General features: G+C 54.2%; 1 protein-coding gene across 1 annotated transcript; it reads left to right on the top strand.

Annotated features, from left to right (window-relative positions):
- The first annotated feature begins 80 nt into the window (after positions 1-80).
- Positions 81-27,879, top strand: PRR12 (proline rich 12). Its single transcript, XM_041739990.1, has 14 exons — positions 81-699; positions 2,240-2,352; positions 3,366-3,527; positions 3,612-6,928; positions 7,460-8,126; positions 10,229-10,644; positions 18,377-18,493; positions 18,750-18,883; positions 19,168-19,640; positions 24,570-24,695; positions 24,793-24,890; positions 26,273-26,419; positions 26,542-26,637; positions 26,912-27,879. The coding sequence occupies exons 1-14, from the start codon at positions 614-616 to the stop codon at positions 27,056-27,058; spliced, it is 6,099 nt and encodes a 2,032-aa protein (XP_041595924.1). The 5' UTR covers positions 81-613; the 3' UTR covers positions 27,059-27,879.
- The last annotated feature ends 79 nt before the right edge of the window (positions 27,880-27,958 follow it).

Here is a 27,958-nt window from a genome sequence, read left to right as displayed (position 1 = left end):
CCAGGCCCTGCTAGCGCTCTGTATCTCTCACTCCCTCTCTCTCTCTCTCTCTCTTTTTTTTTTTTTGCATTTGCACGGGATTGTGGGAGGAAGCGGAGCGCAGCCAGACACCCCGCCGCCCGCCCCCCCTTCCCCTCCCCCCTCCCCCAGCCGCCTTGTGCAAAGATGGCTGCACCGTGAGCGCAGAGGAGGAGGAGGCGGCGGCGGCGGCGGCGAGAGAGCGAGCACCCAGCGCCCGCACCCACCCCGGGGCCGCCCGGGACGCCCCCTCCTGAGCGCGCGCCCTCCCTTCTCTCTTGCAAGCGCCGGGGCAAAGGCGGAGACAGCGGGGTCCCTCCTACCCCCCTTTCCCTCCAGGGGGAACCCCCCTTCCCCCCTCCTTGGCTCGGCGGCTGCACCCCCTCCCTTGCCCGCCCCTCCGCCCCTGCCCCCTCCCTCCCCAGCCCGGGGCCTTCCCGGGCCTTTCGGCGGCTGCAAAGAAAAAGAGAGAGAGAGAGAGAGAGAGGGGAAAAAAAAGCAGCAGCGGAGGGAGCGGCGGTGGAGGAGAGCGCGCGCGCGCCCCCTCCCTCCCTCCCTCCCTCCCCCTCCCCCCAATTTCCACCGCGGCCAATTCATGGACAGGAACTACCCCAGCGCCGGCTTCGGGGACCCGCTCGGCGCCGGGGCGGGATGGAGTTACGAGAGGTCAGCGAAAGCTAGGTAAGGAGCCGAGGGTGGCCTGGAGGAAGGGGCCAAGGGGTGGGGGCCCAGCCGGGCCGGGCCTGGCCCGCCTGGCGACGCGTGCATCGCAAACTCCCCTCCGGCTTGCAAGGGAGCGGCCTTCCTCGGTTTGCAACAACGCCGCCGCCCCAGTTTGCAAATTGCAAACTCCGCCAAAGCCAGCTCCGGCATGCAAAGGGAGAGATGCAGCGGGAAAATGGGGGTGCAAAACAATTTCGGACGTAAAGGCCCTGGGAAGGTGGGAGGGACTGGCGAAGCAAGGCCTGGATTTCCCCCCATCCTTGGATTCCCGGCTTGCTGATCCCTCGTCCCTGCGCCGGGGGCTCCGCTCTTGCAAAGGTGGGATGGAAAGGAGAATTAGAACGCAGACCTGGGGGGCGCCCCCCCTCCCGTCCTATTGTTCCGGGACTGCGCGAGGCCGCGCAACTCGGCCCCCCCCCCGAAATTCCGCGCGCAGAGTGGGCACGGGGCCCCGCCCCCTTCCCAAGCTGGGGTTCTGTGTGTGTAAGGGGGGGTCCTGGAATCTGAGACACACCCCCTTTAGCTCCCCCACCCCCAAAGGCAGAGAATCCTAGCTGATGGCGGGGAGTGGAGTACTTGACCTCTTGAGTCCGAGCCATGAATTGGGGCCGTTGCATGGGAAGATTCAGATGTTTCCCTGGTGTGTGGTTGTGTGTGTGAGCGTGGGCCCTGTTCGTGTTTAGTTGGTAGGCTGCTCACCTGCGAATCAACCCCTTTCTTGCTGTTTATGTCCTGCCCTCACTCTTCACCTGTCCCCTACCCCTCCCCCGCCCCCTGGGTTTCCCACCGTGGCTGGGCATGACCCCACATGTGTTAGGATTTTCCATTTGGGACTTACCGCTCTGTATGTTTCCTTCCCCACGGGTGAGCTGGATAGTCGTTTGCACACATACCTGGCTTTGCGAGGGCCCATGCATTTGAACCTCAACCCCAGGGGATGGACGTTGTTCATGTTCGCACTTGTACCTGGTACTTTCCCTTAGTCCTATCCCTTCCCCAACCCCCATCCCAGCAGTTTGGGGAACAGCCTATCTCCTGCTCCAAACTCAGTTTGCACCACTCTGTGAGGTTCAGGGCCGTGTGTTCCCACGTGTCTGCAGTAGAGTGGGCGTCCTTATGCACCTCTCAGGTTGACCCTAGGGCCTTGTGTCATGGGTCAGGGGGTGGGCTCGGTAGGAGGTCCATACCTTTCACATTTTAAACTTGAGGCACTTCCTCTGACTCTTCACCCTCTTGTTTGTCTCGTCGCTGTGCTTGGCTGTTTGTAAACGTGAGACTCTCTGGCTCTATTTATGGGGGACTCGAGTGGGGAATGTTTCATTGCTCTTTTTGTTGGGTACCCCGATTGCCTTGCCTTCTTTCCTTTAGGGTCCAAAGTTCCTTAGGATAACCCCCAGTCAGCTGGAAGATTTACCCCCAACACCCTGGGGGATTTGCTGAGTTCCCTTCTCCTAGGGTAGCTTCGGAGGACACCCTAACATCTCTCCCTTCCCCCCAGCTTGGTCTATGGCAGCTCCAGGACCTCGCACCCCGAGACCGACATCTTACACCGCCAGGCCTACGCGGCCCCCCACCCACTGCAAAGCTATGCCACCAACCACCACCCGGCAGGTACGGCCCCCGTCCTGCCCCGCCTGGGCTGGCCCTCCCTCCGAGGCAGCTGGTTGGCTCCTGAAAGTTCCGCCCCTCCTAATTGGCCGTGCCCTGCGTCTTGTCCCGCCCCTTGCTGCCTCTCCTCTGATTGGCTGCCTCTGAGGCTGCTGGTCCCTGCTCAATTTCACGCTGGATTCGTCCACCCTTGTCTCTGGCCCCGCCTCTTTCTCTCCAATTGGCCCCGTCCCCCTCAGCCCCCAAATCCCACCTTCTCTTCCAGGCTTTTCCTCCTATCTATCCCACCCCAATCCTTTCCCTCTGGGTTTGCCCATCCTCTTGGCTCCTTGGTTCTCTGAATTCGTTCTTCCTGATTCCTTTTTTGCTGATTGGTTGTAAGTCTTTGGACCACCCCCCCCTTTTTCCCCTAGATTTACCCTCCCCATCAGTTCTTAACCCCTGTAGTCCTTACCTCTTTCGCTTCTGATTGGTTCCCTTCTTCCTGGGTGAGCCTGCAAGATTATATTGTCCCATTTGATCTTTAACTTTCCTGAGTGGCTCCTTCCCTTTTCTCCTTCCAATTTTTAATCCCCCCCCGGCCCCCCCCATCCTCCTACTTTGACTCAACCCCTTTCTGCCTGTCCACGGGTCCTTCTAAGCGGCCCCGGTTACCCCATCCTTTCCCCTTCCTTACTAGAATTGCCCACATCCTTTTGTGTCTCCCCCACCCCCCATAAGAACTCTGTCCTGTTGCACCCACTTCCTTCGATTCTGTTTTTTTGTACTTCTCTGCCTACCTTTCCTCTCCTGGGCTCCTTTACTATTGGAGTGCACTTCATCCTGCTTCTTGGCTGCCTTTTCCCTCATTGTCCCCGGCCCTGTTTCCTTAGCTTGGCTGTGTTCACTTTATCCTCTTTGAATCTCCCCCCTTTACTTCTTTGCCCTGACCCAACTTGCTTTTGACCTCTTCCTTTTCCCTTTCAACTGTGCCTGACAGCCCACTTAGCTGACTCTACCCCCTTGTCCTTGGCCAGGCCTCTCTGGACTATTCGACACTGGCCTCCACCACGCAGGGTCAGCAGGGCCAGACGCCTCCGTCATGAACCTCATCTCAGCCCTGGAGTCCCGGGGCCCCCAGCCTGGCCCCTCTGCCTCCTCTCTCCTCTCCCAGTTCCGCAGTCCTTCCTGGCAAACAGGTAAGCCCAGCGTCGGCCCAGAAGGACCAGGGTGGGGCTGGCATGTAGTCCACCCTGACCTATGGTCTTTTTCATCATCCCCAGCCATGCACACGCCAGGCCCCACGGAGCTCTTCATTTCAGGCGCCCTGCCGGGTTCCAGCACCTTTCCATCCTCCTCTGCCCTGTCAGCCTACCAGCACCCGGCTTCTTTCGGCAGCCGCCCCTTCCCAGTACCCTCATCCCTCAGCCTCCAAGACCCCCCATTCAGTCCCCCAGCTAATGGGCTCCTGTCCCCTCATGACGTGTTGCACCTGAAGCCCTCACAGGCACCCACGGTGCCATCCTCGCTGGGCTTCGAGCGCCTGGCAGGGGGCGGAGTCCTGGGGCCCGCAGGTCTTGGTCCGGCCCAGACCCCTCCTTACCGCCCTGGCCCCCCAGACCCCCCTCCACCTCCCCGCCATCTCCCGACTCAGTTCAATCTGCTGGCTTCCTCTTCCGCTGCTGCTGCCGCTGCCGAACAGTCCTCCCCACAGCTGTACAACTTCTCGGGTGCTGCCCCAGGCCCCCCGCCGCCCGAACGGGCCCTGCCCCGCCAGGACACCGTCATCAAGCACTACCAGCGGCCAGCCAGTGCCCAGCCCCCACCGCCCCCGCCACCAGCCCATGCCCTCCAGCACTACCTGAGCTGTGGAGGCAGCTATCCCTCCATGGGCCACAGGGCTAACCTGGCCTGCAGCCCCCTGGGCGGTGGGGAGCCCTCCCCCGGTGCTGGTGAGCCTAGCAAGGCTGGGCCCAGTGGGGCTACGGCTGGGGCATCGGGCCGGGCTGCGGGCCCTGAGGCTGCTGGAGGAGGTGGAGCAGGAGGTGGTGGTGGAGGTTACCGTCCCATCATTCAGTCGCCCGGTTACAAGACGGGCAAAGGCGGTTATGGAGCAGCTGCGGGCGGTGCCAACAGGCCCCCACCACCCCGTTCAACTGCCACACCCAAATGCCAGAGTCTGGGTGGGCCGGCAGCAGCCTATGCCACCGGGAAGGCCTCTGGGGCTGGTGGGGCAGGGGGCCAAGCCTATTCCCCTGGTCAGCCCCAAGGGCTTCTAGGACCCCAGGCCTATGGGCAAGGGTTTGGAGGGGGTCAAGCACAGGACTTGAGCAAAGGCCCTAGCTACTCAGGGGGGCCCCCACAGCCTCCCAGTGGTCCGCCGCCTCCTGGCCTAGCCACGTGTCAGAGCTACTCCCCGGATCAGCTGCAGGGGCAGCTGTATGGGGTTCAGGGTGAGCCATACCCAGGGCCAGCTGCCCACTCCCAGGGGCTGCCCACAGCCAGCCCCTCGCTCAGCTACAGTACTGGCCATTCCCCAGCGCTCTCGGGTCATGGTGGTGGCTGGGGGCCCAGCTCACTGGGGGGTGGTGGAGAGGCCAGCCCTTCTCACATCATCCGCCCACTTCAGTCACCGCCTGCCCCCGGCCGCCCGCCTGGAGTCGGCTCTCCAGGAGCCCCTGGCAAGTACCTGAGTTCCGTCCTGGCCTCAGCCCCATTCCTGGCGCCTCCGGGAGCCGGCAGCTACACAGCCGGAGCAGGTGGCTACAAAGGCAAAGGGGATGGCTCGGAGCTGCTGGCTGGCCCCGGAGGGCCTCCTGCCGAGCGCACAGAAGATGAGGAATTCCTCATCCAGCATCTCCTGCAGGCACCTAGCCCCCCGCGGACCTCAGGGGCAGATGGCCTGGTGGGTGAAGATGGGGCAACGGATGCCTCCAAGGGACTTGGGGGTAGTGGTGGGGCCGGGGGGCCACCGGGCACACCCTATGAGCTGGCCAAGGAAGACCCCCAGAGGTATCACCTGCAGAGTGTCATCCGTACTAGTGCCAGCCTCGATGAGGGTGCCACAGCAGCCCTGGAGCTGGGCCTGGGGAGGCTGAAGGAGAAGAAGAAGGGGCCAGAACGGGGCGGTGAGACCCCAGAGGGGCTGGCCACCTCAGTTGTCCACTATGGGGCAGGTGCCAAGGAGCTGGGGGCCTTTCTCCAAAAGAGCCCACCACCCCCACCTCCCACAGCTCAGCCTGCCCAGCCCACACCCCACAGCCTCCTCCTGGAGGCTGGGGGCCCTGACCTCCCACTGGTGCTGCCTCCTCCTCCTCCCCCGCAATTGCTCCCCTCGGTCCTCAGCCACGCCCCCAGCCCCTCTCCCAGTGCCCCCAAAGTTGGTGTTCATCTCCTTGAGCCAGCCACCCGTGACGGGGCCCCCCAGCCGCCACCGCCACCGCCCCCACCCCCGCCACCCATGCCCCTCCAGCTTGAGGCCCACCTCCGAAGCCACGGCCTGGAGCCTGGTGCCCCCAGCCCCCGCCTGCGACCTGAGGAGAGTCTGGAGCCACCAGGAGCCATGCAGGAATTGCTTGGGGCCCTGGAGCCGCTGCCCCCGGGGCCTGGTGACACTGGCGTAGGCCCACCTAATACCGAGGGCAAGGATCCCTCAGGTGCCTATCGCAGCCCCAGCCCGCAGGGCACCAAGGCTCCCCGCTTTGTGCCACTCACGTCCATCTGTTTTCCTGACTCCTTGCTCCAAGATGAGGAGCGCAGCTTCTTTCCCACCATGGAGGAGATGTTTGGCGGTGGGGCAGCGGATGACTATGGCAAGGCAGGGCCACCTGAGGACGAGGGTGATCCCAAGGCGGGTACTGGGCCGCCTCCAGGCCCCCCTGCCTATGACCCCTATGGGCCCTACTGCCCCAGTCGGGCATCTGGAGCTGGGCCCGAGACGCCAGGCCTGGGCCTGGACCCCAACAAACCACCTGAGCTGCCCTCCACAGTCAATGCCGAGCCTCTGGGCCTGATCCAGAGTGGGCCACACCAGGCGGCCCCTCCGCCCCCTCCACCCCCTCCGCCGCCGCCGCCTGCCTCAGAGCCCAAGGGAGGCCTGACCTCGCCCATCTTCTGCTCTACCAAGCCAAAGAAGCTGCTCAAGACGTCCTCCTTCCACCTGCTACGGCGCCGTGACCCACCCTTCCAGACACCCAAGAAGCTGTATGCCCAGGAGTACGAGTTTGAGGCGGATGAGGACAAGGCCGATGTGCCCGCTGACATCCGCCTCAACCCTCGGCGCCTGCCTGACCTGGTGTCCAGCTGTCGCTCCCGCCCGGCCCTCTCACCCCTGGGTGACATCGACTTCTGTCCACCCAACCCAGGCCCTGATGGCCCCAGGCGCCGTGGCCGCAAGCCCACAAAGGCTAAGCGTGATGGCCCACCCCGGCCCCGGGGGAGGCCCCGGATCCGCCCTCTGGAGGTCCCTACCACTGCAGGGCCAGCCTCAGCCTCCACGCCAGCTGATGGGGCCAAGAAGCCTCGGGGCCGGGGCCGGGGCCGGGGCAGAAAGCCTGAGGAAGCAGGGGGCACACGGCTGGAGCCCCTGAAACCACTTAAGGTGAGGGGGATTGGGGTTGGGGTGGCTAAGATTTAGAGAAAGCAAAGGCCTGGGGCCACACTCCTTGGGTGCAGTGGGGGCTGTGGTTTATATTCCTGAATCTTTGAGGAGATGAAACCGAGGGCTGGGATTCCAGGCTCCGGCCATTGGAGAGCTCTGAGAATTGAGACTTCGGGGTTTTAGAGGGAGGCACAGGGTTTTGGAGCTTGGGCCTTAGGTTCTAGGTCTTGAATGACTAGCGATTGCAGGTTTCTGGATTCGTGGGTTTTGTGGGAGGAGAGTCTGGAGGCTGAATTCCTGGGCTGGAAGCAGAAGGATCAGTGAGTGCTGAGGGAGGAATTCCAGTCCTATCCTGCTGGAACGTAAGGGAAGGGGTCTGTGGGCTCAAATTGTGGGGCTCCACAGACTGAAAGTGTGAATTTGATCTAGGTCTTAGTAAGGGTTTGGGTCCTGTGCTCTGGCTCTGAGCAGGGAGGGGACTCAGGGACCCCACTGTAGTGGATCCTGACTCCCTTCTGCCCCAACATCTAGATCAAGTTGTCCGTGCCGAAGGCCGGCGAGGGCCTGGGAGCCTCATCCGGCGATGCCGTCTCTGGCCCTGACCACAACAGCCTGGACTCCAGCCTGACACGGGAGAAGATCGAGGCCAAGATCAAGGAGGTGGAGGAGAAGCAGCCAGAGATGAAGTCCGGCTTCATGGCCTCCTTCCTGGACTTCCTCAAGTCGGGCAAGCGTCATCCACCACTCTACCAGGCCGGCCTGACGCCCCCACTCAGCCCCCCCAAGAGCGTGCCGCCCTCAGTGCCAGCCAGGGGCCTGCAGCCGCAGCCTCCTGCTGCCCCCACTGTGCCACACCCACCTCCTGCTGGCGCCTTTGGGCTGGGAGGTGCGCTGGAGGCGGCTGAGAGCGAGGGGCTCGGGCTGGGCTGCCCTTCGCCCTGCAAGCGGCTGGATGAGGAGCTGAAACGCAACCTGGAGACGCTGCCCTCCTTCTCCTCGGACGAAGAAGACTCCGTGGCCAAGAACCGGGACCTGCAGGAGAGCATCTCCTCAGCCATCTCTGCGCTTGATGACCCACCCCTCTCTGGGCCTAAGGACACTTCCACCCCAGATGTGCCCTCCTTGGCAACTGAAGCTGTGGTGCCAGGCCCCCCCCCTCTCCCGGGGCTCCCTAGTGCCAGCAGCAATGGCACACCCGGTGAGCTCTGGGAAGACACTTTGGGGCCAGGCCGGGGCTTTACTGTTATTGAGGCTGCTGGGTACAGTTGTGCAGGTTGTGCATTGTTTAAGAGGCATCATTCACATTGTAGATGAAGTCGTTTTGTGTTTACAAAGGTAATTTGCCAATTGAGGGCAAACAAGTATTTTGAGAAAGGCATCATTTTCTAATTTGCCCACAGATGCTAAGTGGGCTAAGGTGCCCTGAGGTGGGATCTGGAGAATGCTGGAAAACAGAGCAGGTTAAGTGATGGGGACAGGTGGATGACATGGTGCTGAGAGAGCTTGTAAAACCAGCAGGCAATATGGGGCCTGAGAAGGAGCTAGGGTTGAGAGAGGTATGGTAAATGGCAAAAAGATGTATTGGGGGCTGTAGGGAGAGACTTGGGGAGGAGGATAGTTTAAGGAGAGACTGGAACATTAATTAGTAGGGGTCTTTTGTGGCGGTAGGAGGGAAAGGCTGGGGGTACAGCAGGGTCTGGATGCTGTCCTGAGAGAGCCTTTGGACAAACCTTAATGTTCTTTGATGGGCGTGGAATAGAGGCATCGATTAGGAGAAGGGTGTTTGAGGCAGTTAATGAGGGGGCTTGAGGGCTCCAAGATGTTCTAGGGAATGGAGAGGACTTCTAGGAGATTGTAGAAAGTGGAAAATGGGGAGCAAGGAAGCCAGAGGGTGCGAGCTGAAGGGAGGCGTCAGGGCAGCAGTAAGAAGTGCTGGGGGCTTCTGAACAGAGTATCAGGATTTGCTGAAATGGGAGCGAGCATTGGGTATAAGAACCTTGGAAAGGTCAGTAAGGCTCATAGCTAAGAACACTGGGATGGAGAAGAGGCGGTTTTATTTTTATTTATTTATTTATTTTGAAGAAGTGGTTTTAGAAGTTAGGAGGTACTTTAAGGCGTTAGAGGGGCACGTTAATAAAACCCATGGGGAGTTTATGGGAAGCAGAGGGCATAAATGAAGCCTAGAGTAGAGAGTGGTCGAAGGAAAGGGCAGAGAAGATCTTGGATGGAGGAGGACAAGACCCCTGAGCAGGAAATGGGGAGGTAGAGGCGCAGAGGGAATGATTGGGGAATTGGGAGGGAAGATAAAATTGGAGGGAAACGTCAGCAAGGGCTTTGAAGCATCTAGGAGGTGTTCCGGGACTAAACTGGACATCAGGCACAGGTTTCCAGGTTACAGGGACTCAGAATTACCACTGGAGCTGGGAAGGGGTCTCAGGGAGGGACGTTGACACAGCAGAAGGGTTTTGGGTGAGTTGAGGGGCTATTGGCATAGAAAGAGACATTGAGGGACAGAAGAGGTGCTAGGGATGGTGAATGGCACTCAGAGACTAGGAGCCAGGGCAGGGCAGGGAGCTTTAGAGGGACTTGGGGCAACAAGGGGGAGATAGACTGGGGTGGGACACAGTTGAAGGATGTGGTGGGATGAGGGACAACTGATTTTGATGGAGGGTTATCAAGTCATGGTATTAGACCACAGTAAGGGACAGAAGGGGACAGTATGTGGAGGTGAGGAAAAGATGGGGAGGGCAGAGCACCATATCTGGGTAGGGAGGCTTATTAGGACATTGGAGAAAGAAGTTAAGGGAACATGGGCTTCCTGTGGCTGTCTGGGGACAAAAGTGGGTATGAAAAGTCTGGGAAGGCTACAGAGCCTGGCTAGCTCAGTCCGTGGAGCATGCTACTCTTGATCTAGGGGGTTGTAGGTTCACATCCCACTTTGGGTGTAGAGATTACTTTAAAAATCAAAAAAAAAGGGAGGGGATGGGACAGGTGATCAGGGTCAGACATGAGCTTTGATAGGACCAAGTGCAACAGCAGAAGAGTAAGAAGGGACTGAGCGGCATTGGAAGCACAGATGGGTGTTGGGGTGTGAGTTGAAGGAAAACAACTCCGGTTGATCCAAAGGGATGCGGGGGTGCAGAACAGTAAGAGGACTATGTTGGGGCCCTGGAGAAGAGGAGCCCGAAAGGGCTGGGAGCAGACACTGATTGACATTGGCCGCAAACCTTGGGGCCTCGGGGACCTCACTGTGGGGTCTGCCCTGACGTCCCTCTCTCTTCCCCCCCCACCCCCCGCCAGAGCCACCGCTGCTGGAGGAGAAGCCACCACCCTCGCCGCCCCCTGCCCCGACGCCACAGCCTCTACCACCGCCCCCGCCACCCCCTCCGCCAGCCCTGCCCTCGCCGCCCCCGCTGGTGGCCCCGGTCCCCAGCTCACCGCCAGCCCCACCGCCCCTGCCCTCGCCTCCGGCCCCACCGCCACCCCCGCCAGCTACCGCCACCCCCACCCCCGCCGTCGTGCCCGAGGAGCCCGCAGCCCCGTCCCCGGAGGAGCCGGAGCCGCCCGACGCCCGGCCCCTGCACCTGGCCAAGAAGCAGGAAACCGCGGCGGTGTGCGGGGAGACCGACGAGGAGGCTGGTGAGAGCGGCGGGGAGGGCATCTTCCGGGAGCGAGACGAGTTCGTCATCCGCGCCGAAGACATCCCTTCGCTCAAGGTGAGTCCTCTGCGCCCAGTCTGAAACCGGGACCCCGTGGCGGCCGGAGGGGGGCGGGTGATGGAGCACCTGCCATCAGGTGCTCCATCTGATGGAGGCCGGGTGCTGGCAGAGGAACCCCTCCTGAATTCGCAGGCTGATGGGGCTGGAACGTGCAGAGCATGCGCGAGGCTCAGAGATTGGGGGGCGGGGGTAGGTCCTGTAAGAAAACTGCATTGCTAGCGTGTATTATAGATATTCTGGGTGCTGGGTTCCAGTAAAGAACAAGGCAGGTGCTGGTTGCAGTGAAGCTTGTAATTTAAGCCCACCAGCCAAGAAAAGGAGACTACTTTGCAGTATATGGAATAATGGTGAAACGTGAAGCATTGATAAAATGTATCTGTGGATACATGTACACACGCATAATCTGGAAACTTAGTAGCCAAGGATTTGAGACTATCAGGCCACATCTTAAACTCTTTTTGCAGATCAGCCCATTCTTTGCATCCAGTTACTCTCTCTACTCCAAGGGTTGGCAAATTGTGGCCTTCCTGGGCTGAATCCAGGCACTATTTTTATTTATTTATTTTTATTTATTTATTTATTTTTTTAAAGATTTTATTTATTTATTCATGAAAGTCACACACAGAGAGAGAAAGAGAGAGAGAGAAGCAGAGACACAGGCAGAGGGAGAAGCAGGCTCCACACAGGGAGCCTGATGTGGGACTTGATCCCGGGACTCCAGGATCACACCCTAGGCCAAAGGCAAACACTCAACCGCTGAGCCACCCAGGGATCTCCGGCACTATTTTTATAAATAAAGTTTTATTGGCACACAATTCATGCCCATGCATTTAAAATCTTCTAAGGCTGCTTTTCCCATGCGATGGCAGAGTGAGGTAATTTAGGCAGAGCCTAGCTGACCCACCAACCCAAAAATCTGATCTGCTCCATTACAGAAAAAGTTTGCTGACCTCTGCTGTACTTGGTTCATTGGACAGATAGATTTGGATCAGAGGATTAATAGCATAGCACAGGGGTAGGTGGCATCAGGTGCGTCTCCCAAAACACAAAGCTGAGCGAGCGCATGGTAGGTCGGCAAGCCATTGTCACCTTTATGGTGACACCAAAGACTAGGGCCTTTCTTTATATTAGTCGTGGTTGTGGATTGGGTATTGACTGTGGGCCAGGAACATGTTTGGCCCTTGAAATACATTATCATGTTTAATTTATTTTTGGGTATTGTTTCTTCAGATGGAGGTATCATGAGATGAATAATTATAAGGTTAACAACTGTTGTTATGCTTTGTTACTTGGTATGTTCTGTGACATGAACTTAATGTGTCTTTTACTATATGATGTTTGATCGCTGTCTTATTGTAGAAAAAGCAGAGCAAATAGAATAATAGGACTGTCTGTATCCATTACTTAGCTTCCACCATCGTCATCTCTGTGGCTAGTCCTGCTTCGTTGTTCTGGCACATTCTGCCCCCTGCCTTACCCTGCCAGTTCCAGACATCATGTATTGTTATCCATACCTTGTCATTTTTTTCGCATGGTGGTTGCTTCACCCAAAAGAACACTGGTAAAAGGTATATTAGGGAATTACAAAGTGAAATGCTAGGGTGAATAGACATGTTCCAAATACCCCACGCAGCAATCACAAGACTCCCTGGTCCCTCCTTCTGTATCCCTAATGGTCCTTCTCACTCCCATAGTATATCTTGTGTACATTATTTCCTTTTTGGAGGGAGACAGGGGAAAAAGTCTTTATTTTAGAGAGAGTGGGAGAGAGAGTGCACAGCAGTGAGGGGCAGAGGGAGAGTGAGGAAAAAAATCTCAAGTAGGCTCTGTGCTCAGCATTGATGCCAGGCTCAATCACACGACCCTGAGATCATGACCTGAGCCAAAACTAAGAGTCAGACGCTTAACTGATTGTACCACTCTTGCGTCCCATGTTGTTTCATTTTAACTTTGTGACTTCTGAGGCTGTATCATCAACTGGGACGAGAGAGGAAGATATTGAATGAACAGCAACAATAAGAACAGCTTCCAACTCCCCAAGACAGGATTTGGGACACATCACAGTCAGAATTGAGTTTGATCTTTTCTTTTTCTTCTCTCTTTCTTTCTTTCTTTCTTTCTTTCTTTCTTTCTTTCTTTCTTTCTTTCTTTCTTTCTTTCTTTCTCATTCTTAACTTTTTAAAATTAATTAAAAAAAATTTAGGGACACCTGGGTGGCTCAGTGGTTGGCTCAGGGCATGATCCTGGGGTCCTGGATTGAGTCTTGTGTCGGGCTCCCTGCATGGAGCCTGCTTCTCCCTCTGCCTGTGTCTCTGCCTCTCTCTCTGTGTGTGTCTCTCATGAATAAATGAATAAAAATCTTTAAAAAAAGAGAAAAAAGAGAGTCACATGCCCTACCAATCGAGCCACCCAGGTGCTCCCCTCCTTTTTTTACTTTAATTGTAGTAACCCTTTACACACCCTGAAATTTATCATTCTGACCATTTTTAAATGTATCATTCAGTGGCATTAAGTGTATTCGCATTGTTGTGCAACATTCACTGCTGTCTCCAAGTTTTTATTTATTTCTTGTAAGATTTTATTTATTTGAGAAAGAGAAAGCATGAGCATACATGGGTATGCACTTTCATGTAAGTAGAGAGAGAGCAGTGGCGGGGTGTGTAGAGGGAGAAGGAGAAGCGGGCTCCCTGCTGAGCTAGAAGCCCAACGTGGAGCTTAATCCCAGGACCCCGCAATCATGACATGAGCGGAAGGCAGAGGCTTAACCGACTGAACCACTCAGGCATCCCTAAATTTTATCTTTATAATCACCTTTAGTGATAGGGATTACTCTTCCCATTTTACTGGGAAGGAAACTGAGGTGCAGAGAGCTAAAGTAGCCTTCCTAGACTTTCATGGCTCAGGACCTGTTGGCCCCAGGATCCTGGGCTCTAGGCACCAGATTTAGCCTTTCTCTATACATTCTTTAAAAAAAAAAAAAAAAAAAAAAAGATTTTATTTATTTATTTTGAGAGACAGAGAGAGAGAGAGTCAGAGACATAGGCAGAGGGAGAAGTAGGCTCCCTCCTGGGAGGGAGGGATGCAGGACTCGATCCCAGGACCACGGGATCATGACCTGAGCCAAATGCAGATGCTCAACCATTGAACCACCCAAGGGTTCGTCTCTGTGTACATTCTATCAAACATTGACAATGGAAGTGGCAGATGTGGCTGGGCACCCAGCACTGGGCTAAAAGAACAGGGCTTTTACAGATGAGGAAATTCACGTCCAGAGAGAGGGACTCACTCGGCTGGTGGGTGCTGAACTGGGATTGGAGCCACAGCCATCTGACACCACCTCCCAGCTGGCACAAGGCCGGGGCAAGGACTCAGATGCTTAAAATACAACACGAGTATGTATTACAATGGGGGGGAAACACAGCCCCAGGCCTGAATTGCTCCTGTACACACCGAAGACTTGTTTGTGTGCTTGGGGTCAGGGCAGGCTGGTGGCATTGTTACCAAGAGCCCAGTTTTGGCGTTAACATGACTGGATTAAATCCCTGCTGTTTCTGGGCTGGTGTTGACCCTTCCTGATCATTGAATTTCCTTATTTACAAAATGGGGGTGATCATATTAGTACCTCCCTCAGGTAACAGGAGGATCCAGACGTTAAAGCTTGTTGAGTGCTCCGAGGAACCTTGGGTGGCACATAGTGGGTGTCCTATAAGCATTGCTTTGGTTGTTCATCTCTGCAAAACTTGTGAATTTTTTCTTTTATGGGCCGGCTAGTCAATATTTTAAGCTTTACTGGTCACAGGGTCTCTGCTACATATTCTTGCTTTGTTTTTATAATCCTTTAAAAATTAGGAACTGTTCTTAGCTTATAGATCTGTGAAAATGGGCAACAGGTCATAGTTGGTTCTAGAACAGTGGTAGTTAAATAGAAACATTATGAGCTGTATACATCATTTTGAACTTTCTTGTATCCATTTTTAAAAAGTCAGGGGCGCCTGGCTGGCTCAGTTGGTAGAGACACAACTCTTGATCTCAGGGTCCTGAGTTCAAGAAGTCTCCACATTGGGCGTGGAGACTTCTTAAAAGACCAAAAGAATAAGAGAATAAAAAAAGTTTAAAAATGGGGGAGATTAGCTACAGCAGTGTATTTTCTTTAACACAGCTTATTTGAAACAGTCATTTGAGCATGTAATCAACAAGAAAAAGCTAATGAGATGTTTTACATTCTTTGCATATCAAGTCTTTGAAATTCTGTGTATATTTATTTTATACTCATGGAACATATTCAAGGCAGCTGAATTAGCGCAAGGCTAGTCTCCTCTCTGCTTCAGCTTCCTCATCTATAAAATGGGACTTATAATATTAACTCCCAGTTCTTGGAGATGTGGAAGATTTAGCAGGATGTAGTGTGTAAGAGGTTGTTGGGTGGAGAAAAGTAGAGGGAGGGCAGTTCAGGTGGAGGGAACAGCGTGCAAAGTTTGTGTTGTGAACAAAAACACGGTGTACTTGTGATGTGTAGGGATTCAAGAGGTTGAGTGGCTGGATGGTGAGCACGGAGTCTGGGAAGATGAGCAGGTGCCAGGTCATGCTGGGGTGAGATCAATGGGCGCCTGCTTGAAAGTCCTCTTTCAAGGTAGAAAGCTGGCAGCTGCTTGGGCCCCTGGCCAGCAGGGAGGTGGCTGGGGAGGTGTCTAGGCCTGATTGCAGTCTACCACTGCAGTCCTGTGGTACTGACTTCCTCCCGTGTTAATGGACCATGAAGCTTTTTTTTTTTTTCTTTTTAAAGTAGGCTCCATACCCAGCATGTAGCCCAACACAGGGCTTGAACTCAGAACCCTGAGATCAAGACCTGAGCTAAGATCAAGAGTCAAATGCTTAACGACTGAGCCACCCAGGAGCCCCAAAGTTTTCTTACTACCATCCCACTAAGTGCTTCTAGCTCATTCACATCCTGCTGCTTAACTGCCCTTGGTCTCTGGTTCTCAAGAATTCAAATTCCCAGGAGAGAATCTGATTGGTCCAGCTCAGCATTTGGGGCCAAGATGGGATTAGTGATTTGCCTGTTGATTGGCTGTCTGGTTAGATCTCCTCCAATCAGCTGTGGCTTCCATGGGGCAGGGCCTGTGGGCGGCTTAGCTTCCCTAGTGAGGGGGAGTGGGTGTGGTCAAGGATATGATTGACAGGAGGGGCGGGAGGGACAGCCTGAGGACTAACTGGCCCTGGTTGGAGATCAGACAAGGATGATGCCAGAGGTTGGGCCTGATGACGGCAGGGAGGAAGAGTGGTTTTGGGAAAACCACCAAGTTCAGTTGGGATGTGGTGAGTCAAGGGGCCTGAGTACAGCTAGAGAATCTGCCAGTTCCTTAGAGGAGGCCAATTGGGTAGTGGGAGGAGACAGGGGTGGAGGTGGTCTCCCCTGGCTGGGAGAGATACTCTGATGGCTTTCTCACAGGCTTCTGAGACTAGAATGGGGAAGGTCATAGTAACATTGAGACGGAAAAAGCACCCGTTTTGTGGGGAGGCAGCACTGCATATGCAAAAACCCAGGGATCAGAAAGTATGGGGTTTATCTGCTGAACTTGGAGGGGTCTGGATGGCCTGCCGGGCAGGGGCAGGAGAAGAGAAAGGAAACTGAGGCAAAGTCTCACTGTGTCAGACTGTAGAGTCTGTACTAGGGGCCTTGGAAGGTTTCAGGGTAGAGCAGGATGTGGTCTGAAAGGAATTTCTCAATCCTTGGGCCTCTGACCTGGCTCCCTAAGGTCACCAGGAGGGAGGACTGGGAACCGTATGGTGGCCTGGAGGAAAGGACTTGGGGCCAGGGCACCTGCAACACTGTCTCATCCTGCCTCTTGAAACGTAAACCAAGAACCTTTTTAGACCTCATTGTCATCAGGTTATTGTAATCCCTTCTTTTCACTCCCCTCGTTGATCTGAGGGACACAGAAAATTGTGGATGTTGGGGATCTCTGGGTGGCTCAGCGGTTTAGCGCCCGCCTTCGGCCCAGGATGTGATCCTGGAGTCCCGGGATCAAGTCCCACGTCGGGCTCCCTGCATGGAGCCTGCTTCTTCCTCTGCCTGTGTCTCTGCCTCTCTCTCTCTCTCATGAATAAATAAAATATTTAAAAACATTAAAAAATAATTTAAAAAAAAGAAAAGAAAATTGTGGATGTGAAAACAACTGACCCAAACTAAGAGTAGGCAGTGGATAGTTGGCACACAGACCCCAGAGTTACAGCTGCTGCCAGTGGCAGACATTAATTGATCTCTGCACTTCTCCTGCTGAGCCTGGTGTTCAACCATGACCAGTCAATTGGAATTGTCATCTGAATCCTGTTTATCACTTGAATGTAATTTCCTTGAATGCCGGGAATAACTTTCATTCACCTGTAGGTTATCACAATACCTAGTACACATTTCTTGCTGTATCTTTTTTGTTTTTAAGATTTAATTAGTTAGTTAATTCATTCATTCATTCATGAGAGAGAGACTGCATGGGGGGAGTGGGAGGAAGAGCAGAGGGAGGGATAAGCCAACTCTGCACTGTTTTTTTTTTTTAATATTTTATTTATTTATTCATAGAGATGCAGAGAGAGAGAGAGAGGCAGAGACACAGGCAGAGGGAGAAGCAGGCTCCATGCAGAGAGCCTGACGTGGGACTCAATCCAGGGTCTCCAGATCACACCCTGGACTGCAGGCGGTGCTAAACCGCTGCACCACCGGGGCTTCCCTGCACTGAGTGTTGAGCCTGATGTGGGGCTTGATTTCATGACTCAGAGATCATGATCTGAGCCAAAACCAGGATGCTCATCTGACTGAGTCACCCAGATGCCCCTGTCACACGATTTACTGTGTTGTCCTTTGTCATTCCTTAGCCCCCTCACAGAAGACATTGTCCTTCCAGGACTTACTCAGATGTCACATCTTCTAGGAAGCATTCTTGGATTCAGATTGCATCTGAGGTCCTTCTTTGAGGCTTTGGTAGTGTCTGGGGGTCTGTTGTTAGTGTGCCCATTACCTGGGATGTCATTGTGCCGTATCTGGCTCTCCTGCTACTCCCCTTGCTCCCCAGATTAGACGTGGGGTCTGTCCCATATCCTTCAGTTTCCGGTGTCCAGCTGGGGGTCACACAAGTCTCTCAGGGTGGGGAGGTTATCTGAGTGTTGGAATGGAGATGGGGGAGCCTCATATCACTGTGCAAGCCTAGTTGTAGAGAGGTAGATGAAATAAGTGGTCTCGGATAAATTGTCACCTGCCTATTCTTGGCACAAGCCACAACCTCACCCTGTTTTATTTGCTTGTCTGTCTTGTCTCTGTAACAGAGACCTTGGCGATGTCAATCTCATTCACCACTGTCCCCACTGTCCCTGGGGTCCAGCACAGTATCTGGAAAATGGTGGCTGGGTGCTCAGGAGCTGTCATTACTTTAAATCACCACAGAGGCCTGGTGCTGTAAAGTTGTGATAACTAAAACTTGGTAGCACAAGAACACACTGCTTGTTTGAGAGCATTGGGTAAGCCACGGGAGGACATGGCCAGATGCCAGCGGCCTCCCTAGGACTGAGAACATCATAGGGCCAGAAGATATGTGCCTGCCAGTGTTCATTGATATTTGTTCGTGAGAATGCCTTTTCTCTAAGAGGATAGAGAAAGGGGGACCTCGGATCTGGAATTGGGGGCGGGAAGGGCAGGAATGAGGGCTGACCTTGCTGGCCTCACTGCACCCCTCCTCAGCTGGCATTGCAGACGGGGCGGGAGCCCCCACCCATCTGGCGAGTGCAGAAAGCCCTGCTGCAGAAATTCACTCCAGAGATCAAGGACGGGCAGCGGCAGTTTTGTGCTACCAGTAACGTAAGCCTGCAGGGAGTCATGAGGACTGGGGGAAGCCTAGAGGGAGTGGTGGCCAAAAGCCCAGGGTCCCCCATCATGCATGGCTGTGATTCACCCCTAGTCTAGGGGGCATCCAGAAGGGAGTTTCCACCTCCAGCAGGCTCTGGCAGCTGCTGTCCGGGGTCGGGGTGGGGTTGGGGGGGAATCTTAGGTATCTATCAGCCTGCCTGGCTGCGATGGATGAAGGTATTCCTCATGTACCTCTTTCTCTCCATAGTATTTGGGGTACTTTGGGGACGCGAAAAACCGGTATCAGCGCCTTTATGTAAAGTTCCTGGAAAACGTCAACAAGAAGGATTATGTGAGGGTCTGTGCTCGGAAACCCTGGCACCGGCCCCCAGTGCCTGTCAGGTACTGTGGGGGCTGTGGGGCAGGTGGTGTGCAGGGTGAACAGGCACAGAGGGGGCTGGAACCTTCCAGAGGCAAAGTAGAAGCCCGCAGAGCGGACACAGGGTGTGGGGAACAGAAAGACCCAGGTCTGGGGCTGGGGGAGACAGACACTCAGCAGAAACAAAGGGCAGGAAGTCAGGCTGGTTCTGTGCTCAGAGCTGTGGGCTAGATGGGGATCTCAGGAGGAGAAGGTGGGCTTCTTAGGGCTGCTGACTGCTTGCTGTCCCTCCTGTGTCCCCTTCCAGACGCTCCGGGCAGGCCAAGGGCCCCGCGTCTGCTGGGGGCAGCTCTGCACCTCCTCCCAAGGCCCCGGCACCACCTCCTAAGCCAGAGACTCCCGATAAGACAATAAGCGAGAAGCCCCCAGAGCAGACACCCGAGACGGCTGTGCCCGAGCCCCCTGCTCCTGAGAAGCCATCTCCGCCACGGCCTGTCGACAAGGAGAAGGAGAAGGAGCGGGTGACCCGTGGGGAGCGGCCACTGCGGGGTGAGCGGAGCGCAGGTGGGCGGCAGACTCGGCCTGAGCGGAGCCTCACTGCAGGACAGCCTGCCACCTCCCGGCTGCCCAAGGCCCGGCCCACCAAGGTGAAGGCTGAGCCGCCCCCCAAGAAGAGGAAGAAGTGGCTGAAGGAGGCTGCAGGCAATGCCTCGGCAGGCGGGGGCCCACCAGGTAGCTCCTCAGACTCAGAGTCGTCCCCAGGAGCACCCAGCGAGGACGGTGAGGCTCTGGGCAACCACAGGGCAGGTGGGGAAGCATGGGAAAGGGAACCCGGGGCATCAGGAGGAGGTGTGGGTAAGTGCAGTCCACAGGCTTCCAGGCAGTGTTGGTGAGATAGCAACCGAAATTGGTAAATTAAAATAATAATACTGTCAATCATATGGCCCTAGCTGGGGTGGGCATCTTCTCTAAGTCCTTTACCCAAATTAACTTGTGTAATGTTTATAGCAGGGCTACAGAGTAGATGCTGTTATTTCTTATTTTTTTTTTTTTTTAATTCTTTTTAAAAAAGATTTTACTTAATTGAGAGAGAGAAAGGGAACATGAACAGTGGGGAGGGGTAGAGGGAGGGGGAAAAGTAGACTCCCCCCTGAGCATGGGCACCATCTCACAATGCTGAGACCCTGGGATCACGACTCCAGCTGAAGTGGAGAGCCGAGCTCCCAACTGACTGAGCCACCCAGGTGCCCCAGGGGTAGCTCTTTTAATGGGGACTAAGCATGAAGGCAGTCAAATGAGAGCGAGAGAGTTCTCTTTCCATCAAAGCCCTAATGTAAGTGTAAGTAGTGGTTTCCTAGAAATAAGAGCATCTTCTCCAGGTTGTCCAGGGTCCCAGGTTTCTTTCTTCTTGTTGCTCTGTCTTCCCCCAGCGTGCTGTCCTCAAGCACCTGGTCCGAGGCAGCCCAGCAGGCCCAAAGCCGCAGTCCCTGAGTCCAGTGGGAAGGGACTCAGGGGCCAGGGAATGGCTGGACCTTTCTTTTAAGTCGCCAGGTCTGGGAGTGGCCCATATCCTGTCTCTCCTGTCCCATTGAACATAACTTGGTCACATGACCACACCTGGCTGCAAGGGAGCCTGGGAAATGTAGTCTTTTAACTGGGCAGGCAGATGCTAAATCAGGCCAGATGGAAGCCCTTAAAGGTGGGTCCTGAAGGTGCCACTAGGGAGGTGATTTAGAAAGGCCCAGATTTGCAGGTCTTTCCTTCTCTGGCCCTCAATTTTCTTTTTCTATTGCTTAAGTGATTTACAAAGTTAAGTTTAATTAACATGCTGTGTAGTTCACCTGCTTACAACATAAAATTCAGTGGCTTTTTAATTAAGTAATTTTTTAAAAAGATTTTTATTTATTCATGAGAGACACAGAGAGAGAGAGAGAGACAGAGACACAGGCAGAGGGAGAAGCAGGCTCCACACAGGGAGCCCGATGTGGGACTCGATCCTGGGTTTCCAGGATCATGCCTTGGGCCAAAGGCGGCGCTAAACCGCTGGGCCACCCAGGCATCCCATCAGTGGCTTTTAGTAGAGTCCTAGAGTTATCTATCCATTTTGGCAGTCAATTTTAGAACACTTCAATACCCCAAAAGAAACCATGTATCAAAAAAGAAAAAAACATGTATCATCCATTGGGTATCACTCCCCATGCTCCCCTCCCCTCAGCCCTAAGTGACCTGTTATTTACAATCTCTGTGGATTTACCTGTTTTGGACACTATGAGTAAGCTAATCATACAACATACAGTCTTTTGTGATTGGCTTCTTTCACTTAGCATAACATATTTTAGGTTCATCCATGTGAGATGTATCAGGGCCTCCTTCCTTTGTTTTGGCTGAATAATATCCCACTTTGTGGATAGACCACATTGTATTTTTTTTTTTTTTTTAAGATTTTATTTATTGGGCAGCCCAGGTGGCTTAGCGGTTTGGCGCCGCCTTCAGTCCAGGGCCTGATCCTTGAGACCCAGGATCGAGTCCCACATCGGGCTCCCTGTGTGGAGCCTGCTTCTCCCTCTGCCTGTGTCTCTGCCTCTCTCTCTCTCTCTCTCTCTGTGTCTCTCATGAATAAATAAATAAAATCTTTAAAAAAAAGAGTCTATTAAAAAAAAAAAAAGATTTTATTTATTTGGGCAGCCCGGGTGGCTCAGCAGTTTAGCTCTGCCATCAGTCCAGGGCCTGATCCTGGGGACCCGGGATTGAGTCCCATGTCGGGCTCCCTGTATGGAATGGAGCCTGCTTCTCCCTCTGCCTGTGTCTCTGCCCCCCCCTCTGTCTCTCATGAATAAATAAATAAAATCTTTTTATTCATGAGAGACAGAGAGGCAGAGGGATAAGCGGGCTCCTTGCGAGACGCCGGATATGGAACTTGATCCCTGGGTGGGGATCACCCCCTGAGCCAAAGGCAGACGCTCAACTACTGAGCCACCTAGATGTCCCTGAACCCCATCTTCTTATGGGAGCAGTTACCCTACCAAGGGTCAATATGGGTCTGAGTCTGTCTGCCTTCAGCCCATTCAACCAGGAGCTCTTCTAGGGCAGGATGAGCATGACTCATGCCTGGATGTCCTAAAGCATTCATTCAGCCCAGGAGCCCTCAGAACTAACCCTTTTGGTTGTCTGAGAGCAGTGACCCTCCATGTGCCAGAAGCTGATGCTTTCTCCTTTCTTTTATTCATGATAGAAGTTCTAGAAAGACGTTGTAGTGACCTTCCTCTCTCTTCCTCTTGTCTGCTCCCATTTGGCTCTGTGAGCCCTTTCAGTACATATTTATTGAGTACCTACTTCATGCCATGAACGAGGTTCCAGCAGTGAACAGAATAAGCAAAAATATGTATCCTCATGGGAGCTTACAGTCTAGCTGGGGGAGTCTATCAGATAAACATGTTATGTAACAAGAACACAAAACAATGTGAAAAATTATCAGCGTAAGGCTGGCCAGTCTTAAATGCAGTTAAGAAAAAGCATTTCTGGTGAAGAGGGTCCAGGTGGTATAGAGGGTGATGTTTTCAGGGGGTTGGGGAGTTGGGGAAGGCTTCTGGAAATGACACTGGAGCAGAGATCTGAGTGCAACAGGGTTGGGGTTGGGTGACTGGGAGAGAGAACATTCCAGGCTGGGTGTGTCTGGGGATCAGGAAGGAGGCCAGTGGCTGGAGCAAGTGAGTAAGAGGAGAGGGTGAGAAGTGAGGGCAGAGGAAGAACAGGACCAGATCTTGGAGGGACAAGAGGCCTGGGGCTTTGTGGTCCCACTGGAAGAATTTTACCCTGAGCCAGACATGAGCCATAGGAGGGTTTGGGCCAAGGCCTGGTGGGGTGTGATTGCCACTGACAAGTGGTCACTCTGGCCCCTGCAAATGGCTGTCACCAAGGACCCTCTGTGTGGATAAGTCAAATGGATATTTCTCAGGCCTCTTCCTAGGGGATGTTTTAGGGCCATTCATGGCTGTTCTGCTTCTTTTTTCTCCCTAATGCTCCTTCTTGGGTTTTGTGTGAGTGTCCCTCATGTCCTGACCTTGGCCTTGTGGCTTCACCTCTCACTTGGCAGTCTCAGCTTCCCAGTGAGCCTCACTAGTTTCTTTCCCCTAGCCCTCACTCTAGATCCCACTGAGTTTCTTGTCCTACTTTCCCTACCTCAGGACCAGCCTCACTGACTACTCAGTTAGCAGACCAGATCTCTAGGCATAAGGCTTTTGCTCCCTCACCTCCACAGCTGAGAAGTCCCCGGCTCTGTGCCCTCCCCATGCCCTGACTGTCCCCAACTCTCTGCTCTTTCCCACAGTCCCTGTCAGACAGTGGCCTTCCTATCTTCCTGCTCGTCGATCTCTGGATCCTGTCCCTTATGGTCCTGCTACTTCCTTATCCTTTTTTTTTTTTTTAAAGATTTATTTATTTATTTATTTATTATTAATTAATTAATTTATTTTTTAAAGATCTTATCTATTCATTCATGACAGAGAGAGAGAGAGAGAGGCAGAGACACAGGCAGAGGGAGAAGCAGGCTCCATGCAGGGAGCCTGACGTAGGACCCGAACCCAGGGCCTCAGGTTCACGCCCTGGGCCAAAGGCAGGCGCTAAACCGCTGGGCCACTGGGGCTGCCCTATTTTTTTATTTATTTTATTTTTTATTTATTTTTATTTATTTATTTATTTTTTTATTTTTAGAGATATTTTTTATTTATTTGAGAGAGAGAGAGAGAGAGAGAGAGAACAAGCAGAGGGGAGAGGTAGAGGGAGGAGGAAAGGCAGGCTCCCTGCTGAGCAGGGAGCCTGATGTGGGGCTATATTGCAGGAGCCTGAGATCATGACCTGAACCGAAGGCTGACGCTGAACCGACTGAGCCACCCAGGCATCCCCAGGATTTATTTATTTCCTTGACAGAGATTGCGCAGAACCAGGGGTAGCGGCAGGCAGAGCGAGAGGAAGTTAGCAGGAAGCCTGACTCAAGGCTAGATCCCAGGACCCTGGGATCATGACATAAACTGGAGGCAGATGCTTAACCAACTGAGAGGCCCAGGCACCCCCATCCTTATCCTTTCCTATTGTGGTCCATTACACTGGCCTCTGGTATCCTCCTTCTGATCCGTTCCCTACATAGTCTCAGAGGCATCTTTTTACACTTAACGCTTGCTCCTCTCCTCCTCATAGCTCTCCCATGGCTCCCTGGTACCCACCGCAAAAGCCCCCATCCTCTCCACCTCATGTTGGAGGCTCTGTGTGGTCTGACCTACATGGACCTGTGCAGTCTCACCTCTCACCTCCCACCTCCTCCCTCAGTCTTGCTCTTTGTGATCTGCTCTCTCTGAGTGGATTCACTGGTTTGGAAACCAATTATGCTGCTTCTTTAGACTTTACTGAAGCTATACTGAACTAGTCAAATGTGAAGTTCACTGGCCTGGAATGCTCTTTCCTATCAGTTGAGACTTAGCTCTTGTGTGACCTTGAACCAGCCTCCCCTGGATTGCCAGGCCAAACTCATTACAATCAATGCCTGTGACTCCACCATTATAGCATATCGCGCTGGTACTTCTTGGTCTTCTCCTGTGGACTCAGAGCTCCCTGAGCAGCGATTTCTCTCCAGCCCTGGTACTTAGAACACCATCTGCCATCCGTTCACTCAGATGGACTTGGAATAATGAGCTCATGTCCCATCTCTCCCCCCAGAGCGGGCGGTACCTGGGCGTCTGCTGAAGACCCGGGCGATGCGGGAGATGTACCGGAGCTACGTGGAGATGTTGGTGAGCACAGCTCTCGACCCAGACATGATTCAGGCCCTGGAGGACACACATGGTGAGCTGAGGCCTGGGGAAGGAAGGTCCCCTACTCCTCCTTGGCCCCCATGCATTGCAGGGCTTCAGCTCTTCTGATGCCCCTCCTGGTCTTTCAGACGAGCTGTACCTGCCACCCATGCGGAAGATTGATGGCCTCCTGAATGAGCACAAGAAGAAAGTCCTGAAGCGGCTGTCGCTGAGCCCAGCCCTGCAGGTGCTTGTGGGGTCTGGGCTGGAGGGGTCTGGGGCCCAGTGGTCAGAGATGGGAGAGATGGGTATAAGTCAGCCAGGGAGGTCCTCTCAGAGCATCAGGCCCTGGAGGGGGCAACCATTGGAAGGATTGGGCTTGGCCAGGAGCAAAGTTGATTCCCAGCACCCTTGCACACCTACATGGAGGGGATTTGGTGGATGTGGAGAGGTCTCGGTGGGGGTGGGGGGGCAGCTAGGAAGGTCCAGCAGAGTTTACAGAGCACAAGTTTACAGAAAATAGCTGGATGAGGCCTTGCTGGGGGGCAGGGGCAAGTGGATTCTGATGGCTTCCCTGTCGTAGAATGGGTTTTTTAACATCTCAGGCTTCAGTATTAAGTCATCCGTAAAATTTCCTTTCTGGAATGGCCCAGGATTCTGGAATGGAATATTTGGGCAGCTTTGAAAATTCTGATGGGGACCGTTGTGTGGTGCTGAGAATTAGAAGGTAGAGTGTGAGGGCAACAGAATTCTGGGATGGAATGTGAGTCTAGGTTTAAAGTTTCCAGATGGATTTTGGTCTGGCTCTGGGAATTCCGGGATGGATTTTAGGCTGACTCAGAAAATTCTTGGTGGGATGTTAGTCTCTCAGACAACGTGGGATAAAATATCCATCTGGTTCTAGAACTCTGGGTGAGATGTTGGGATAACTGAGAATTCAGGGATTAAGAGTGAGTCTGGTTCTGAGAGGTCTGGGTGGGATGTCATCCTAGGGTTCACATTTCTGTGGTAGACTATCAGGATGAGGGCAGCCCCAGTGGCTCAGCGGTTTAGCACCGCCTTCGGCCCAGGGCCTGATCCTGGAGACTTGGGATTGAGTCCTGTGTCCGACTCCCTGCATGGAGCCTGCTTCTCTCTCAGAGAGAGACTGTTTCTCTCTCTGCCTCTGCCTCTCTCTCTCTGTCTCTCTCTCTCTCTCTCTCTCTCTCTGTGTCTCTCATGAATAAATAAAATCTAAAAAAAAAAAGAGAGAGAGAAAAAAAATATCAGGATGAATCTGAGAAATTATGGAATGGTTTAAAATTCTGAGATTGTCAGCCTGGCACTGGGGATTCTGGATTTTAGGCTATCTTTCAAAGTGTTGAATAGGATGTTAAGCTGGGGCTGAGAATCCTGGGTGGAATATTAGGGCTCTCTGAGAATCTTGGGCTGAGTCACAAAGCATATTATAGGGGTCATGAGACAGTCCAAGGCTCCTCTGCCTGAGAGTCTGAGATTCCCAAGTATCTCCTGATTTGTAGCCTGAGGGAAACTGAGGTATCTGATCATTTGGTAATCTGAGAACTGAGTGGTGGATTTGGAGTGTGTGGGTCCAGGGGGACGTCCCACTGACCGGTTGTCTTCCCACAGGACGCCCTGCACACATTCCCCCAGCTACAAGTGGAGCAGAGTGGGGAGGGCTCCCCTGAGGAGGGGGCTGTGCGGCTGCGGCCAGCTGGGGAACCCTACAACCGCAAGACGCTCAGCAAGCTCAAGAGGAGTGTGGTCCGAGCCCAGGTGGGGCCGGGAATGGGCGGACAGTGTGGGTGACGGGGGTGGGGTGGGGGGCGATGGGGGTAGGGGAGGGGGCTGCCCTATGCTGGACAGTGGGGTGAGGCTTCTCTGCTCCATCTGTCTAGGAGTTCAAAGTTGAGCTGGACAAGTCAGGATACTACACGCTCTACCACTCACTCCACCACTATAAGTACCACACTTTCCTGCGCTGCCGGGACCAGGTAAGCCCATCTGTAGCACGCGTCACCCTGGGACTCTGCCCCACAAGCTCTGCCCTGGACCCAGGGGCCCGAGCCTGTAGCCCCTCCTCCCTCAAAGCAAGGGTCCAGTACCCCCACAGCCTTTCCTCCGTCACACTCAGGAGCCCAGGCCAGTAGCCTCCTCCTCCCCCAGACCCAAGAGTTTAGCTCCCAGCCCCCTTTCCCTGGAATATTGATCCCTAGACTCCCCAGGCCCTGGTAGCCACTTGCCCCAGCTCTGTTTACTGCCCTGCAGACCCTGGCCATCGAGGGCGGTGCTGAGGACCTGGGTCAGGAGGAGGTGGTCCAGCAGTGCATGCGGAACCAGCCATGGCTGGAACAGCTCTTCGACTCATTCAGCGACCTGCTGGCCCAAGCACAGGCCCATAGCCGCTGCGGGTGACCCTTCCCAGCCTGGGGGAGCCACCGCTTCCATGAACGGAGAATTGGGACAGAACTGTGTCCTCAGGAGCTAACCCCTAGGCCCCTGTCACCAGGGAAGGGGGGGGGTCATTGGTCAGGGTGTGTCCATGCTGCCCCCACAGGGCAGGGTTCAAAGTTCGACTCCTCCCCTCTCCCACGTTCCTTCCACTCCCTCCCCAGCCTCCCCCTGTCCGGTGTACAGAGAAATTATTTATATATATGTATAAATGTCTATTTAGTAACGGTTTCCCTCCCCATCTCGCCCTGATCCCCCCTCCACGGCCACAGCCCCGCCCCCTCCACCTTGTACATAATGTATAGGAAAAGTCTATGTATGGTTGAGGGGGGTGGGGTGGCTTCAGAGAGCTGGGGGACCCCCTCTCCCCCAACCCCCCCCTCACAGGCCAAGATCTTTGCTAAAGGCCATTCCCTCCCCAGGGCATTCGGCATCGGGTGGGAGGGGGGAAGACGCATCTTGTTAATTATTTTTAATCTTATTTATTGTACATACCTGGGGCGGGGGGCTGGGGAGGTGGAGGGGGTCCCCTCCCTTTGGCCCTCCCGCTCCTTTTCTACTGCGATCGTCTGTGTCGGCCCCCCACTGTCCTATCCCCTTGTTGTCTGGATGTGGTTCTATTTTTTATCCGTCTCCTCTCCCCTGCCCCTCTCTCTCTAACCCCTCTGCTCCTACCTCCCGACCACCCTCTGTCTCTTGCTCTTTCTTGGGCTTCTGTACAACTCAACTTGTATACACTGTGTACACACAACCAGCCAAACGAAAACCCAACAGCAAACACTTTATCGGCCGGCTGGAGTGCCTCTGTCCTGCGGCGTCTGGGTGGGTAGAGGGGTGGCACAGGCACAGCATGTCTGGAACTGG

This window comes from Vulpes lagopus, chromosome 2 (genome assembly GCF_018345385.1).
Source record: "Vulpes lagopus strain Blue_001 chromosome 2, ASM1834538v1, whole genome shotgun sequence".
NCBI lineage: Eukaryota > Metazoa > Chordata > Mammalia > Carnivora > Canidae > Vulpes > Vulpes lagopus.
The sequence above is the reverse complement of the archived record's forward strand: the minus strand, read 5'-3'. Positions and strand labels throughout refer to the sequence as shown.

Excerpts from the sequence above, each read along its gene's own strand:
- PRR12 (XM_041739990.1), top strand. The coding sequence starts at position 614 with ATGGACAGGAACTACCCCAGCGCCGGCTTCGGGGACCCGCTCGGCGCC. Across the intron at positions 700-2,239 it reads GAGAGGTCAGCGAAAGCTAG|CTTGGTCTATGGCAGCTCCA; the intron begins GTAAGGAGCCGA and ends CCTTCCCCCCAG. Across the intron at positions 24,891-26,272 it reads CGCTGAGCCCAGCCCTGCAG|GACGCCCTGCACACATTCCC; the intron begins GTGCTTGTGGGG and ends GTCTTCCCACAG.